The sequence below is a fragment of the Rhinatrema bivittatum genome, chromosome 1, assembly GCF_901001135.1.
Source record: "Rhinatrema bivittatum chromosome 1, aRhiBiv1.1, whole genome shotgun sequence".
Taxonomy (NCBI): Eukaryota; Metazoa; Chordata; class Amphibia; order Gymnophiona; family Rhinatrematidae; genus Rhinatrema; species Rhinatrema bivittatum.
In genome coordinates, this window is record NC_042615.1 from 651,620,710 (window position 1) to 651,639,063 (window position 18,354).

The following is an 18,354-nucleotide window of genomic DNA, read 5'->3' on the forward strand; positions in this document are numbered from 1 at the left end:
CTGATCAGCTTTGAGAAATTGAGCATGCAGCTCACTCAGAGACTAAAATTCATCAGGCTTGGATAGACTCAACACAGAAAAGTGTTCCTACCTCCCAACCAAGCCAATACCATGACATTGTGCATCCACACTTGTCCATATGATGGTTCCTTATAGTCCTCTGTCACCTGGCAGCAGCCATTCACGTGGTTCTGTTGATCTGTTTCCACATTCACTACCTCCAATGGCGCCTATAAGCCCAGTGGGATCAATTCTGTCAACTGCTGTTGTCTCCTGTGACACTCGCAGCAACCATGAAGCAGGAGTTACATTGCTGGCTATACCCGCAAGTTCTCAAGGAAGGAGCCCCTCCACCTCACTCCCTTTTCAAGTGGTTCTAGTGATGGATGCTTCCACCAAACGCTGGGGAGTGCACACCAGAACCCTTCGAATACAAGACATCTGGACTTCTCAAAATGCCACTGTTAAATCATTCTTCTAGAGTTAACCACAATCAGATTCTCTATCAACATTTGCACATCTTTTTCAAGATGAGAGCATCCTGATTCAAACAGATAACCAACTTGCAATGTTATATGTCAAGCAAGAATGAACAGGATCCCTATCTGACTGCCAGGAAGTCCCAAAGATCTGGAATTGGTCAGAAACAAATTGGAGTGCGTTACAGGGCATCAACTCAGCAAAGTATTTCAAACATACGAATGGGCTCTACAGCAATCAGTAGCTGATGAAGTCTTCAACTTACGGGGTCTACCAATGGTGTACCTTTTTTGCATCACAGTAGAACACAAAACTAAATCAATTTTGCTCAGTTCTGCCAAGCAATCACAGACTAGCTCAAGATGCTCTCCTCCTTGACTGGGGACAAAGCCTCATGTACTCTTTTTTTCTATTGTTAACACTTAGAATATAAGAACATGCCATACTGGGTCAGACCAAGGGTCTGTCAAGCCCAGCATCATCTTTCCAACAGTGGTCAATCCAGGCTATAAGTTTTTGGCAAGAACCCAAAAACTGTCTATCCCATGCTACTGATGCTAGTAATAGCAGTTGCTATTTTCTAAGTCAGCTTGATTAATAGCAGGTAATGGACTTCAGTCTTCAGGTACAATGGATGATTTTAATGATAGGTTACAAATTTTAATTAATAGATCTGAAATTTCATTTTTGAGTTCCTTCAGAAGCCTAGGATGCATACCATCTGGTCCAGGTGATTTGCTACTCTTTAATTTGTCAGTCTGGCCTACTATATCTTCCAGGTTCACGGTGATTTGGTTCAGTTCATCTGACTCTTCACCCTTGAAAACCATCTTCGGAATTGGTATCTCCCTAATGTCCTCATTAGTAAACACAGAAGCAAAGAATTTATTTAGCCATTCTGCAATGGCCTTATCTTCCCTAAGAGCCCTTTTAATCCCTCTGTCATCTAACGGTCCAACAGACTCCCTCACAGGTTTCTTGCTTCGGATATATTTGAAAAAGGTTTTAATGAGTTTTTGCCTTTATGGCCAACTTCATTTCAAATTCTCTCTTCGCCTGTCTTATCAGTGTTTTACACTTGACAATGCTTATGCTTTTTCCTATTTTCTACAGATGGATCCTTCTTCCCATTTGTGAAGGATGTTTTTTTGGCTAAAATAGCCTCTTTCACCTCACCTTTTAACCATGCCGGTAATCGTTTTGCCTTCCTTCCACCTTTCTTAATACATGGAATACATCTGGACTGCGTGTCTAGGATTGTCTTTTTAAACATGCCTGTTGAACACTTTTAACCTTTGCAGCTGCACCTTTCAGTTTTTTTCTAACAATTTTCCTCATTTTATCAGTTTCCCTTTTGAAAATTTAGTGTTAGAGCTGTAGATTTACTTATTGTCTCCCTTTCAGTTATTAGTTTAAATTTGATCATTTTATGATCACTATTGCCATGTGGCCCCACCACCATTACCTCTCTCACCAAATCCTGCGTTCCACTAAAAATTAAATCTAAAATAGCTCCCTCTCTTGTTGGTTCCTGAACCAATTGCTCCATGAAGCATTTGTTTATTACATCCAGGAACTTTGTCTCTAGCATGTCTTGATGTTACAGTTACCCAGTCAATATTGGGGTAATTGAAATCTCCCATTATTACTGCATTGCCAACTTGGTTAGCTTCCCTGAATTCTCTTAGCATTTCATCATCTGTCTGACCATTTTGTCTAGGTGGACGGTATACTATCACTATACTCTTACCCAACACACATTGGATTTCTACCCATATAGATTCTACTGAGCATTTAGTCTCTTGTATGATCTTTATCCTGTTGGACTCTATACCCTCCTGGACATAAAGTGCCGTACTGCCACCAAGTTGATTCTATCATTGTGATATAATTTGTACCCTGATATAGCACTGTCCCATTGGTTATCCTCCATCCACCTGGTCTCTGTGATGCCAATTATGTCAATCTAATAATTTACTGCAATACACTAACTCTCACATCTTACATCTTAGACCTCTGGCATTGGCATACAGACATATCAAAGTGTGTGTTTGTTCATATTAACAATCTGCTTTTCAGTTGATAGGGATAATTTGGAAATCTTTAGCTCAGGTGATTTTTTATATATAGGCACATGGACTACATTTGCTTTTATTGGAACCTCTCTGTTGGGATGCCCTAACTCTCCTAAGAACATAAGAAATTGCCATGCTGGGTCAGACCAAGGGTCCATCAAGCCTAGCATCCTGTTTCCAACAGAGGCCAAACCAGGCCACAAGAACCTGGCAATTACCGAAACACCAAGATGATCCCATGCTACTGATGCAATTAATAGCAATGGCTATTCCTAAGTAAACTTGATTAATAGCAGTTAATGGACTTCTCCAAGAACTTATCCAAACCTTTTTTGAACCCAGCTACACTAACTGCACTAACCACATCCTCTGGCAACAAATTCCAGAGCTTTATTGTGCGTTGAGTGAAAAAAAAAATTTCTCTGATTAGTTTTAAATGTGCTACTTGCTAACTTCATGGAATGCCCCTTAGTCCTTCTATTATTCGAAAGTGTAAATAACCGATTCACATCTACTCGTTCAAGACCTCTCATGATCTTAAAGAGCTCTATCATATCCCCCCTCAGCGTCTCTTCTCCAAGCTGAACAGCCCTAACCTCTTCAGCCTTTCCTCATAGGGGAGCTGTTCCATCCACTTTATCATTTTGGTTGCTCTTCTCTGTACCTTCTCCATCACAACTATATCTATTTTGAGATGCGGCAACTAGAATTGTACACAGTATTCAAGGTGCGGTCTCACCATGGTGCGATACAGAGGCATTATGACATTTTCTGTTTTATTAACCATTCCATTCCTAATAATTCCTAACATTCTGTTTGCTTTTTTGACTGCTGCAGCACATTGAGCTGACTATTTTAAAGTATTATCCACTATGATGCCTAGATCTTTTTCTGGGTGGTTCCCAATATGGAACCTAACATAGTTTAACCACAGCAAGGGTTATTTTTCCCTAAGTGCAACACCTTGCACATGTCTACATTAAATTTCATCTGCCATTTGGATGCCCAATCTTCCAGTCTTGCAAGATCCTCCTGTAATGTATTACAATCCGCTTGTGATTTAACTACTCTGAATAATTTTGTATTGTCCGCAAATTTGATAACCTCACTCGTCGTATTCCTTTCCAGATCATTTATATATGTATTGAAAAGCACCAGTCCAAATACAGATCCCTGATGCACTGTTTACACTTTTCCACTGAGAAAATTGACTATTTAATCCTACTCTGTTTCCTGTCTTTTAACCAGTTTGTAATCCACTAAAGGACATCGCCTCCTATCCCATGACTTTTTAGTTTTCTTAGAAGCCTCTCATGAGGGACTTTGTCAAACGCCTTCTGAAAAATCTAAATACACTACATCTACCGGTTCAACTTTATCCGCATGTTTATTAACCCCTTCCAAAAAATGAAGCAGATTTGTTGGGCAAGACTTCCCTTGGGTAAATCTATGTTGACTGTGTTCCATTAAACCATATCTTTCTGTATGCTCTATAGTTTTGATCTTTAGAATAGTTTCCAATATTTTTCCTGGCAATGAAGTCAGGCTCACTGGTCTATAGTTACCTGGATCACCCCTGGAGCCCTTTTTAAATATTGAGGTTACATTGGATGTTTTAAATATTGAGGTACATTGGATGATTTTAATGATAGGTTACAAACTTTAACTAATAGATCAGAAATTTCATTTTTCAGTTCCTTTAGTTACCCTAGGATGCATACCATCCGGTCCAGGTGATTTGCTACTTTTTAGTTTGTCAATCTGGCCTACTACATCTTCCCGGTTCACAGTTATCTGGTTCAGTTCGTCTGACTCATCACCCTTGAAAACCATCTCCAGAACTGGTATCTCCCCAACATCCTCATTAGTAAACACGGAAGCAAAGAATTTGTTTAGTCTTTCTGCAATAGCCTTATCTCCCCTAAGAGCCCCTTTAACCCCTCGGTCATCTAATGGTCCAACCGACTCCCTCACAGGTGTCTTGCTTTGGATATATTTTTAAAAGTTTTTATTATGAGTTTTTGCCTCTATGGCCAACTGCATTTCAAATTCTCTTTTTGCCTGTCTTATCAATGTTTTACACTTAACTTGACAATACTTATGTTTTAACCTATTTTCTTCAGATTGATCCTTCTTCCAAATTTTGAAGGATGATGTTTTGGCTAAAATAGCCTCTTTCATCTCACCTTTTAACCATACCGGTAATCGTTTTGCCTTCCTTCCACCTTTCTTAATGCATGGAATACATCTGGAGTGCGCCTCTAGGATTGTATTTTTAAACAATGTCCATGGTTGTTAGATTTAATTCTTAGTGGAACTGTAGATTTACTTATTGTCCACCTTTTAGTTATTAGTTTAAATTTGATCATGTTATGGTCACTATTGCCAATTGACCCCACCACTCTTAGCTCTCTCACAAAATCCTGCGTTTCACTAAGAATTAAATCTAAAATCGCTCCCTCTCTTGTTGGTTCCTGAACCAATAGCTCCATGAAGCAGTCATTTATTCCATCCAGGAACTTTGTCTCTAGCAAGTCCTGATGTTACATTTACCCAGTCCATATTGGGGTAATTGAAATCTCCCATTATTATTGCACTGCCAAATTGGTTAGCTTCCTTGATTTCTCTTAGCATTTCATCATCTGACCATTTTGTCCAGGTGGACGGTAGTATACTCCTATCATTAGGATACTGTTTCATTAGTATCCTTCAAGAATACATTCCTCCGAAACATGCACTGCTGAGTGACTGTCTGCTTTCCCTCTTGTTCTAGTTTAAAAGCTGCTCTATCTCCTTTTCAAAAGTTAGTGCCAGCAACTTGGTTCCATGCGAATATTTGGTAACATTGAATTTGAGCTTCTGTGAGGCAATGTCATACAAAACAGTTAATTAACTTGGCATTAAAGATCATGAATTTTGGTTTTGCTGATTTAATTTATTTTAAGGGAGAGTTATTTTTATTCTGGTTGTAACCATGTTACAAAGATGACTCCACTCTCTCTTGCATGCGTTGTCCGACGAAGCTGGCAGGTGTCGGCCCACCTCTTACTTCATCTGTTGGGCCACATGGCTGTGTCTGTCCATATGACCCCATGAGCTCGCTTGCACATGGCATAGTTTATACTGTGGTCACAGTGGCATCAAGCCACCCATGACCTCTATGTGTGCATCTGCATCACGCCACCTCTCCAGGTCTCCCTGTCCTGGTAGGAAAATCTTGCCAATCTGGTGCGAGGGATTCCTTTTCAGGCACCCCTGACATAGGTGGTACTCACCACAGATGCCTCTACCCTAGGTTGGGGGGCGCATGTGAACTGCCTGCATATGCATGGACTGTGGTCGGCTGAGGAAGCTCAATGCCAGATAAACTTCCTGGATCTGTGGGTGATCCAATATACCCTTGTGGTGTTTTGGGATCACTTGTCCAACAAAACCATCCTGATTCAGACAGACAATAAGGTCATGATGTGGTACATCAACAAACAGGGAGGCAATGGGTTGTTCCTTCTGTGTCAGGAGGCAGTACAGATCTGGTCCTGGGTGCAGTTCCAGGGCATCCTTCTTCAAGCCATGTACCTAGCCGGTACAGAGAATATGGTGGCGGACCGCTTGAGTCTTGATAGATAGCAATGCTTTATTTCGAATACCTCCTCTGTAACCAATCTTTCTTTATTTGTTGAGTTATTATTATGAATGGCAATTGGTAAACCGTGATGATCTACACATGGAACGATGGTATATAAAATGTCTAAATAAATAAAATAAAAAAAAATTGAGTTCCGGCCCCACGAGTGATCCCTGAATCCGACAGTGGCAGATCAAGTCTTCCGCCCATGGGGGATCCCGGATGTGGACATCTTTGCCTCCCCTTGTAATAGCAAAGTACGTCAATTCTGCTCCCTGTTCAGAGGGGTCGGAAAGCCAGCCTTGGATGCCTTTGCCCGCCATTGGGGTGAGGGCCTTCTATATGCATATCCTCTGCTTCCACTGGTGATGAAGACTCTCCTGAAGTTCCAGCAAGACCCAGGGTACCATGATTCTCATTGCTTCTTGTTGGTCAAGGCAAGTCTGGTTCCTGCTCCTGAAGGATCTCTGTCAGAGAGCTGTTCGGTATGGGGACCACCCCCGACCTGATCACGCAAGATCAGGGCAGGCTGTGCCATCCCAACCTCAAGGTGTTGTATCTGAAGGCCTGGATGTTGAAAGGATAGTTCTGACGATGTCTCTGGTCCTGGTAGCTTCCAGATAGCCTTCCACCAGGAAGTCGTACAGCCTGAAGTGGAAGAGGTTTTCTGTCTGGTGTGAGGGTCACAGCTTGGATCCGTTTGTCTGCTCCACTCTGAAATTGCTGGACTATTTGTGGCATTTTTCGGAGGCTGGTTTAAAGACCAACTCAGTGTACACCTGAGTGTTATCAGTGCTTACCACCAGGGTCTTAGCGGTACGCCCATCTCGCTCCAGCCCATAGTGGGGCGGTTTATGTGGGGGTTTACTTCAGCTGAAGCCCCCCCTGCAGCCTCCCGTTGTGTCTCCTGGTACCTCAGTGTAATGTTGGCTCAGCTTATGAGTGATCCTTTTGAGCCAATACGCTTCTGTGACCTGAAGTACCTGACTTGGAAGGTCCCTTTCCTAGTTGTAATTACTTCGGCGCGCAGAGTCAGTGAGCTTCAGGCGTTGGTGACAAAATTCTTCCATGATAAGGTGGACCTGCATACTCACCCTAAGTTCCTGCCTAAGGTGGTGACTGATTTTCATCTCAACCAGTATCTTTCTGCCCACCTTTTTTTCCTAGGCCTCATTCGCACTAGGGCGAACGGGCTCTGCCCAGTTTGGATGACAAGAGGGCATTAGCTTTCTATCTCATACGCACAGCAGGCCACAGGCAGTCCACACAGCTCTTCATATCTTTCAATAAGAATAGATTGGGAGTTGCAGTGGCCAAGCAAACCCTGTCAAACTGGCTGGATTGTATTCCCTTCTGCTATGCGCAAGACATTTTTATTTGAACAACTATTAAATCTTCAGAAAACATGTTTTTGTTTTTTAAAATTTAGAAGAAATCTTACCCTTGATATATTGTATACAGCTTTCAAAGTTGGTTATAGCAAATAGCACTTATTTTTTAAAATTAAGACGTTCTCCTGCAATCCCTCTGAAACCCTTGAATCAGCCACTCTAAAGACAAATTCCTTTACATGTGTACTCACATCTAATATGGACCATTCAGATCCAGTACGTGTGAAGTACTTTGTGGCACTGTTACAAGCATAGTTGTTCCCAGTGGTGCAAGGGATTGTAATAACTTACATTTTTATGATAGTTATCAAGGCAAGATACATTGAATTTTCACAGGAATATATTAATATTTCTAATGTGTTTGAGGCTTTTAAAAAATGTATGAGTTAATAGGTTGACTTTAAGAATGCTTGATGCAGCGATTCTTCTCTTCAATAACATGCTGTTGTCTAATTTGATAAATTTATTTTAGGGCTGTTCAACACAGACCTGATGTGTCTTGTCTCTGGAAGTTGCTGGGAGATGCCTGTACCTGTTTACATATTGTCTCACCATCCAAAGTGCATATCCATGTGTTGGGCATTCTCGTTGGTGAAAAGGTAGACAAGTGGATGCTGAAAAAACATGAACTTCTCAAATTGGGAGGAAGGTATAAGCAGTGCTTTTTCTCCTGTTCCTTTTGTCTGTCTGTATACCAGATATATTTCATAAACAGATACTGATATAAAGTATTTGAAAGAGGATTACAAATTATTAACCAGGATTTTGCAACAGAATTTCAGTCCTATCAGAACTGGCTTGAATAGGTTATTGCAATTAATTTATATTAAATAGTGTATTCAGATGTATGTTACAGTTCAGTCCACACCTACTTAACTGTATGTATTCTAAATACAGATGCTTTAGATCTCTGGTTCCCAAACCTGTTCCCTTGAACTACCAGCTAATCGAGGCTTTCAGAATATCCACAATGCATATGTATTATATTTTTGAGGGATGGATTAGCTTGTAAGTTTAAAAAAAATTAACATTACGTTATATCTGTATTGTTTTAGATTGTTATTAACTTGAGATGTATGATTTGTTAAATGTTTGAGTTAGGTTTGTCTTTTGAGTATTAATGTATGGTTGGTATATATTTTGTTATTTTGCATTATATGTAATTGTAAATTAGCCTTGGGCCCTTGGGGAGTGGTAAATAATTAAATAAAATTTCTCATGCATATTTGTTACACTGAAAACTCAAATGGCTGGGAGACCCCAAGAACAGGTTTTAGTTCTGGGGGAATTCTGCGCTACTGCAGAGCGCAGAATTTGCGCAGAACCCCCCCCCCCGGTGCAGAATTGCCATTTTCTGCTCAGAATTGCCAGAGGAGACTGCGGTATGCCGCGAACGGAGCGCGCGAAGATGAAGGTCCGCATGTGCCACAGGACGCGCTCTGCTCGCGACAAAGATAAAGGCTCTGGCACGCCATTCGTGGCAAAGATGGAAGGCCCCTGTGTGCCGCGAACGGAGTGTGCTCTGCTTGCAGAGAAGATGAAGGCCCCGGTGAGAGTGAATTGTGTGTGAGAGGAGAGGGGTGTGAAGGAGGGGAGAGGGTGAGAGCAGGGGGGTGAGCAGGAGGGTGTGAGAGAGAGCATGGGAGGTGAGAGAGTGGGGGTGGAGGGACGCTTGAGTGTGGGTGCCAGAGAGAGGGAGCCTATATGAGGAGATTGTGAAGGAGTGTGTATGTGTGAGAGAGATTGGGAGCTTGTGTGTATGAAAAAGGGATTGTGTGTATGTGAGGGTGCTAGCCTGTGTGAAAGGTTTGTGTATGTGTGAGACAGAGCCTGTGTGAAGGGGTGCATGAGAGAGAGAGACATAGGTAGCCTGTGTGAGAGAGAAAGGGAACTTGTGTGGGTGTGTATGCAAGAGAGAGAGAACCTGTATGAGGGTGTGTGTATATGTACTAGAGAGAAGGGAGCCTGTATGAGGGTGTGTGTATGTGTATTAGAGAGAGGGAGCATGTGTGTGAGAGAGGGAGGGACAGAGGGGAACCTGTGTGAGGGGCAATACTGAGAACGGGGTCAAACTCTGGGACTGGCAATAGAGTGGAAGGGGTTGAGCCTAGAGGTGGAGGGGGAGAGACACTGGCAGGTGGAAGAGTTGGGGCCTGAGAGGGTAAAGTGACCAGGGGAGTAGGGAGAGCGAGTGGAAAGGGACACTTGCAGTGAATTTCTTGGGAAAATCTGCTCAAAATATTTAAAATTCTGCATCTCTAAGTAATAACTTTTTTCTGTATTAATTTAAAATGTAATTACTTAAAGACTGTCATGTAAATTGTGTTATTTTGACCAATATCAAGTTTGCACAATTTTGCAGAATTTTAAGTTTTTTTGCACAGAATTCCCCCAGGAGTAAAGTTTGGTACCAACTGATTTAAATGAACCCATAGTGCTGCAAACTATTAGGGTGTACCTTCTTGATAGAATCATCAGTGAGCCTTTTTGCCCCTGCTTAATTTTGCCCATTCTTTCCTTGGGCAGACAGATATGGTATCTAAAGGGAAGTCTCACTTACTGGCATATTAAATCATAGAATTTGCATTCTCTTAGTCTTTGGGCTAAGACCAACCCGTAAAAGTAGGGGCTTTATTTTTTTTACTATTGCATTGTCCTTGTGTTGCTTATTCTGCACATTTTGTTGCAAGTGTCTCAATGTGCCACCTAGAGGCCAATGGTACTAAATAGTGATTTCATTTTGCAAAGGGGCTTTTGTACAAAATGTACCAATATGCACAAAAATGCCAAAATTTCAGCGTTTTGTGTGGTTTTTCAAGAATGCCTCCTTTTACGAAAAAATCAGCAAAATTACCTTTTTGCAAGTAGTAAACTTTCACATGTAGTCTGCTATGCCCAAAAGTTTACTTAAAAGTCTGAGGGAGTTATTTTCCAACTCGTGTTATGGTCTTTTATGGCCTCTAGGGCTCCATCCCCTGCAAATCCATTGCCAAATTGGAAACTTGATTCGTTTGAATTGGTGTATCTCCTGGCAGGCCAGGACTTGCAGGCATTGGGGTGAAGCCAGTGGTGGTTGTTGGACTGTTCTTGCTGGTCATGGATTACTGTGATGGCCTACCCTGTTTGACTGGGTGGCCATTTCTGGCCGATTTAGTAGCTTATGAACCTCAGCGATCAGCGACAGAAACCCACTCTCCCCTGAAGAGTAGGAAGGTTTTTTGGGATAGGGAGGTCCCGATTCCCATTGCTTTCTTGTACCCTTAGGAAAGGGGAGATAAAACCAGATTTTCCAGAGGGGACACTTATGGGTTCCCCCTTGGACGCCGGGTTGTCTAACCCTACAATAGGTTGCCTCTTGTGCTCCGTTTCCCAAAGAAGGGATTTCATTACCCCTCACTGCAGGTCGCTCTCTGTTCCCCCACGGAATTCAAGAGCAAGTCTGGCGTAGTGCTATTTCCTAACTTATCCTAAAATGCAGCAAGTCTGTTTCCATATTTGGTCTCTCTCTTCATACTTGGGGGTATCCCCTTCTGGGCAGCTCGCCAGCGAAGATTAGGGATTTCTCCATACGGGAGTCACCTTTTTGATATCTGCTGAGCACAATGTGCTGTTCTCGATGGATGACCACTCTTGCCAATTGTTCTTGCATTGTGGGACCCCTACCTCAGGGAGGAGGTTTCTGGTCCATTTGCATCCCAGTTGGCAGGTATGTCTTTCAACCTCTCACCTTATCCATGGCTGCGTGAATTAGGGGGTGAAAAACCCCACAATAGAGGTGCTACACTTTTGTTGCAGTGGCTTGCAAGCTATACTTCCCCCTTTTAGGGATAACCCTGTCTGCACACAGGGAGGTTCTGGTACATGCAACCCTTGTTCCACTTACTAGACCGCATGATTCCTTGGGGAAAGTATTCAGAATCTTAGCCTTGGGTATTGATACGTAAGCCAGGTTGTTGGGCAGTCTGTTCTGAGATCAGACTGACCCTACCCTTTGTCCCTTTGGGTTGCCAGGTAGGTAAAGAAATCCTGCTTCTACTGCACTTGCTATAATATCAATATATTAAGATGACATATCAATGATTTTTTAGAAAATTTACATCTTTATTTTTTACAAATCACAAACTTGTATTTAAAATCTTATTCATTTTACAAGATACATATAAAAGGCACAGGAACAATATATAACCCACAATATACATAAAAAACAAACTCATACAAACATCCATACAATTTAAAAAATTGTGACTTTTTTTCTCTCTTCTAAAGATCTCCTGACATATTTCGCTGTCAAAACATCTTCAGGGGAGTGCACACTTAGTCACATAATTGATGTTCCTGTACATTCAAAAGGAGAGCATTCTCATGCTACTTCATCTTAAGGCATGTAATTCTTCTAATAACGAATCATACACGTGTATCTTCTCACATCTATCTCAAATCCCGGTCTTATGGATTCAAATGTAACCACAGAAGAAAGGCTATCCTTTATTTTTCACATAATCCACATCAAAATGCTTAAAAGAAAACTGCGTCTTCCAGCATCTACCGCATCAAGGTCGCCATACTGCTCATTCTGACCCTAACCCCATTCTGAGCAGTATGGCGACCTTGATGCGGTAGACATATACTCTGTATCTACAGGATCCACCCTGATCCCCCAACAATGGCTACAGAACAGAACTAGGACATTCCCTGTTCAATTTGCCATACAAAAAAGATATTTCTGGTGTCATGTCAGTAACAGCAACATAAACACTCTCCTACCAGATGCAATAGCCCTCCTTATGAAAAAACAGTAATATACCACCAATGCATGTTCTATTGAGAAAACACAACAAATAATATTGATACAAATGCCTACATGCTAGTAAAATACTTCACCTCTGTCACACACATAGAATTGACCTTCACCAAATACAGAAAAACCACAAATTACAAATATGGAAACAGAAACTGCAATGGAAACCCAAAAAAGCTACTCTGCATACTGTGCAAAACAGAAATATAGCACATAAGACTTCCAGGATCTGCAATAATGTACACAAACTAATGCGCACAAAGTTACACCTGCATTATGGAACTCAAACAGTAACAACCCTACCTATGAAAAGGCAGCACTGCAAAAATTACACCAGGCCCTAAACACCAATACACCTCCTATTAAGAAAACAGAACAAGCCAAGCTGCTATAGATCCCTACCAAGAAACTATAAGCTCGCAGAACACCCTTAGCTGGGTCACACACGCAGAACACAGACAGACCCTCACCAAATACAGAATAAAATGACTATAAAGCTAATGTTTTTGTATTAATTTTGTATTAATATCTGGGCTCTCTGTGCAGTAGAACTGCTCTGTTTATACCTTTCTCTAGGTCTGTTATTATATAATAATTGTAATTGGTTCCTTGCAAACTGTTTGTTTTTAAGATCCAGTATACCTGCATTTCTGTTATTGTATAGCTGTTCTTTAATAATCTGGTTAATATTGGCACAGAAGTGCTGAGGGATCATTTAATAGCTAAAGGACTATTAAAGTTCCAGAAAGTGTCCTGCTCTACCCAGCTTGTCCCAGGTTAAACTGTTTGATTCCCTCCCTCCCACCCCTGGAGTTAGATTTCTAATATAGACTGACTAAATTAGCATTAGCAACAAGATAAATTAGTAAATTGTTAACAGCTAAGGAATTACCAATCCAAAAATTTACCAATATGAGAACTATCCAATGCAACTATTGTGGAGCCTTTATTCTGAGGGAAAGCATCTGGAGACTTGGAGCTTGCCCGATCTGTGCACAGCTCTCTTCTTTGAAAAAGGAGCTGACTGAGGTTAAAGCTCAATTAGCTTCAATTACAAGAATTACACCCACATTGCATTACTCAGAAAATAATTCCCCAATACCAAAGAATAACCAGGAGTCAAGAAAAAGAAATACAGTAGACTCAGGTAGGATAACACATGTCCCACAGTCACCCATTCTTGACAGATGGGAAGCCAACAAGTATACCCCCCCCCCCCCACTCAAACAGGTCATTTAGTAAATCATTAAAAACCAGGATTACGGTGGGCTCTGGTAGAATTAGACCTGTAACAAGGAGACACACACAGTATCAAATGCAACAAGAACAAAAAGCCTTCCCTATATTAATAACTGAAGAAGTTCTAGAGAAAAACATTGAAGTGTTCCCAGAAAAGAGAAAAAACCAATGCATGCATAATTTCAAGATCCATAACCAAAAGAAAAAGCTAATTGAGATGGATAACTCTGGCATCAGTGGCACAACTGCAAAAGGAAAGAGTGAAGTGAATAACAAATCTCAACTAAAGTCTCATAAGGAGTACAGGAAAAGCAATAACCTTAAAGAGAGTACCTGGAAAGCTATGACCACAAATGCTCATAGTTTGGGAAATAAAATCCCAGATCTGCAGGCCCAAATGACAGAGGCAGAATTGGACATTGTTGCTATCACAGAAACATGGTTCACAGAATCTCATGATTGGGATACAGCAATACCAGGCTATAACTTGTTAAGGAAGGACAGAGTGGATAGAAAAGGGGGAGGTGTGGCTCTTTGTCAGAAATAATATCCAAGCATCTGAGCTACAAGGAAGTTGGGGCAAGGAAGAAGCACTATGGGTCAACCTAAAAAAAGATGATGGAGCATCCATTTATATTGGAGTGGTTTACAGGCCTCCAAACCAAAAGGAAGAGCTGGACAGAGATCTGGTTGAAGACATCCATAAGATAGGTAAGAAGGGGGAAGTGGTGATCGTTGGTGACTTTAATATGCCAGATGTAGACTGGAAAATCCCATCTGCAGAATCTAAAAATAGTAGAGCGATAGTGGATGCCATGCAAGTAACTTTGTTCAAACAAATGGTATTGGAACCCACGAGAGAAGGAACTATACTCGACTTAGTGCTCACTAATGGAGATAATGTCTCTGATGTCAAGGTGGGCGCCCACCTCAGCACCAGTGATCATCAAACGGTATGGTTTAATATCACTAAAAGAATATGGAAAAGAAGCACAAAGACCAGAGTTTTACAGTTCAAAAACACAGACTTTGAGGAAATGGGGAAGTACCTAGAGGAAGAACTAAATGGATGGGAGAATGAGAGAGATATGGATCAGCAGTGGACCAATCTAAAAGGAGCAATCACCAAGGCAACTGCTCTATATGTTAGGTTTCATTTTTCTTTTGCTTTTCTTTACATTTCTATCTGGTTCTCAAAGGAGGTGGCTGACACAATTAAAGCTAAAAGAACAGCATTCAAGAAATATAAAAGATCCCAAAGGGAGGAGCACAAAGAATATTTGATTCAACTGAGGGAGACGAAGAAATTAATCAAGTTGGCAAAAAGTCAAGCGGAAGAGAGGATTGCCAAGGAGATAAAAAATGGTGACAAAACATTTTTCAGATACATCAGCGAAAAGAGAAAAGTCCAAAGTGGTATAGTGAAATTGAAAGGTGGAAATGATCAATGTGTGGAGAGAGACGAAGAAATGGCAGAAATATTAAACGAATACTTCAGCTCTGTGTTCACTAAAGAAGACCCTGGAGAAGGACCATCTCTACACAACAAGAAATTGGAGGGAAGTGGAATAGATGAAAATCCTTTTACAGTAGAAAATGTATGGGAAAAGCTAAAGAATCTGAAAGTGGACAAAGCCATGGGGCCTGATGGGATTCATCCAAGGATACTGAGGGAGCTCAGAGATGTGCTGGCGGTTCCGCTGTGCGACCTGTTCAATAGATCCCTAGAAACGGGAGTGGTGCCGAGTGATTGGAGAAGAGCGGTGGTGGTCCCGCTTCACAAGAGTGGGAACAGAGAGGAGGCTGGTAACTACAGACCCGGTTAGCCTCACTTCGGTGGTGGGAAAAGTAATGGAGTCACTGTTGAAAGAAAGAATAGTGAACTATCTACAGTCCGGAGAATTGATGGACCACAGGCAGCATGGATTCACCAGAGGAAGGTCCTGTCAGACAAATCTGATTGACTTTTTTGACTGGGTAACCAAGGAATTGGATCAAGGAAGAGCGCTCGATGTCATCTACTTGGATTTCAGCAAAGCTTTTGATACGGTTCCGCACAGGAGACTGGTGAACAAAACGAGAAGCTTAGGAGTGAGTACCGAGGTAGTGACCTGGATTGAAAACTCGTTGACGGACAGAAGACAATGTGTGATGGTAAATGGAACTTTCTCCGAAGAGAGAGCGGTTTTAAGTGGTGTACCGCAAGGATCGGTGTTGGGACCGGTCCTGTTCAATATCTTTGTGAGCAACATTGCGGACGGGATAGAAGGTAAGGTTTGTCTTTTTGCGGATGACACTAAGATCTGCAACAGAGTGGACACGCCGGAAGGAGTGGAGAGAATGAGACGGGATTTAAGGAAACTGGAAGAGTGGTCGAAGATATGGCAGCTGAGATTCAATGCCAAGACGTGCAAAGTCATGCATATGGGGAGTGGAAATCCGAATGAACTGTATTTGATGGGGGGAGGGAAAGGCTGATGTGCACGGAGCAGGAGAGAGACCTTGGGGTGATACTGTCTAACGATATGAAGTCTGCGAAACAATGCGACAAGGCGATAGCAAAAGCCAGAAGAATGCTGGGCTGCATAGAGAGAGGAAAATCGAGTAAGAAAAGGGAAGTGATTATCCCCTTGTACAGGTCCTTGGTGAGGCCTCACCTGGAGTACTGTGTTCAGTTCTGGAGACCGTATCTACGAAGAGACAAGGACAAGATGGAAGCAGTACAGAGAAGGGCGACCAGGAAGGTGGAGGGTCTTCATCGGATGACATACGAGGAGAGATTGAAGAATCTAAATATGTACTCCCTGGAGGAAAGGAGGAGCAGGGGAGATATGATTCAGACTTTCAGATACTTGAAAAACTTTAATGATCCAAAGACAATGACAAACCTCTTCCATCAGAAAAAAATCAGCAGAACCAGAGGTCACGAGCTGAGGCTCCAGGGAGGAAGACTAAGAACCAATGTCAGGAAGTATTTCTTCACGGAAAGGGTGGTGGATTCCTGGAATGCCCTTCCAGAGGAAGTGGTGAAGTCTAAAACTGTGAACAACTTCAAAGGGACATGGGATAAACACTGTGGATCCATCAAGTCTAGAGGGCATGAATAAAGTGGAGGCAGCAAAACACTGCACGGAGCGGCAGTAGTCACAGAGGCATTCAAACACTGCACGGAGCGGCAGTAGCCACAGAGGCATTCACGGAGCGGGATGCCAGTGGCCAGTAGTTAGTGTTCCACCTTCACGGAGCGGAAGGATGGAAGGCTGCTATCTACAAAAAAAAAAAAAAAATAAAAAACTAAAAAACAAAAAATAAAAACAGGGGTGGGTAAGAGTATGGGGCAAGGGTGTGGCCTGCTTGTTACAGTGGTTGCTACTCCTAATTGAGCTGGATGTCACTTGGATGCAGATACGGCGCTGCTCTCTAAATTGGTGGTGGGGTGGAGGGGAATTAGGGCTGGAGGGTACTGGAAGCCATTAGTAACAGGTGGGAGAGAGAAAAAGGGAAAAAAAAATGGATAAAGTGTGTAGCTTGCTGGGCAGACTAGATGGGCCGTTTGGTTTTCTGCCGTCATTTCTATGTTTCTATATGTTTCTATGTTTCTATGTATTGTTGCACTGCATACAGAGTTTGGCTTCTTGCTGTTTCCAGTTCAGTTTTTGTCTCCACATTTCTATTTATACATTCCTCGAGAAATATAAAATAATTCTAAAACTAGAATATAATAAATGTTTCAAAACAGATAAATGGAATAACATCCAATCATTAAAAATTTCCAAAATTGAAGGGGGTGGAGTTAAGATGGCCGCTTGCTGATAGCACATATCGGAGCTCCCGATTTTATTTCCTATTCTGTTGATGAACAGACAATTATTTCCTCAACTTGATGCCGCCAAAAAGAAAAGGGAGAATGAGGATCTTCCCCTCGGTATCCTCTCCCTTCGGGACAAAAGACCTTGACCGAATGTGCTCAATTCAATCCGGTCCAGGAGAAGCCAGTCCCCACTGGTGAAAATGACAAGGAAGCAGCCGTTTCACTTGGGGAGATAACGCTGAGCCCTCCGACGCTAAAATCACCGCAGGCAATTTCCTCGACGCTCCCGCTAGAAACTGCGTTGGATCCCGCGAGTCTACGGAGCTCAACGGGACCCTTGGAGGGAGCAGAGGCAGGTGAAGTGTCGGGAGGAGAAACATCAGTGCTGGGAGGCACTGCAACTCCAAGGTTGGATTTTTCTTCTAATATAAATGCTTCAGAGCCTGTTTCAAGTGACAGAATACACCAGGAGTTTGCCATCCCGGCCAAACCGCCTGTAGTTGGATACACTCTGGGAGCTTATGGCTCAGCAAAATTTAGTGACTCATGGAACAATGGTTCAAGTTACTCAAATTGCTACACGTCTTGAGATGGTGACCTAAGACCATAATCTAAGATTGTCTGAACAAGGGGAGAAAATACAGCAATTAGAGACTAAGCTGAAAGCTATCCAGAAAGTCCAAACTGTTACAATTCAAGATTGTACTGTCTTGAGTAAAAGAACTGAACTTTTGGAAAATCACTTAAGACGATTAAATTTAAGGCTATTGAACTTCCCCAAGGTAATGGGAGAGTTACCAAGGGTAACATTACATAAGTATTTGTCTGAAATTCTTCATATATCATCAGAAGATATTCTGTCATTTAATAAGGTGTATTTCTTGCCTTATACACGATCAAGGAGTACTGGGAATCAAAATTCCGTTGACCTGAAG

General features: G+C 42.0%; 1 protein-coding gene across 2 annotated transcripts in view; it reads left to right on the forward strand.

Annotated features, from left to right (window-relative positions):
- TTC37 (tetratricopeptide repeat domain 37) overlaps positions 1-18,354 on the forward strand; it is a 539,154-nt gene that overhangs the window by 194,483 nt on the left and 326,317 nt on the right. For both annotated transcript variants that reach the window (XM_029573103.1, XM_029573110.1), the window contains exon 19: positions 8,044-8,220. In XM_029573103.1, the coding sequence (XP_029428963.1) occupies positions 8,044-8,220 (177 nt within the window). The remainder of the gene's footprint in view (positions 1-8,043; positions 8,221-18,354) is intronic.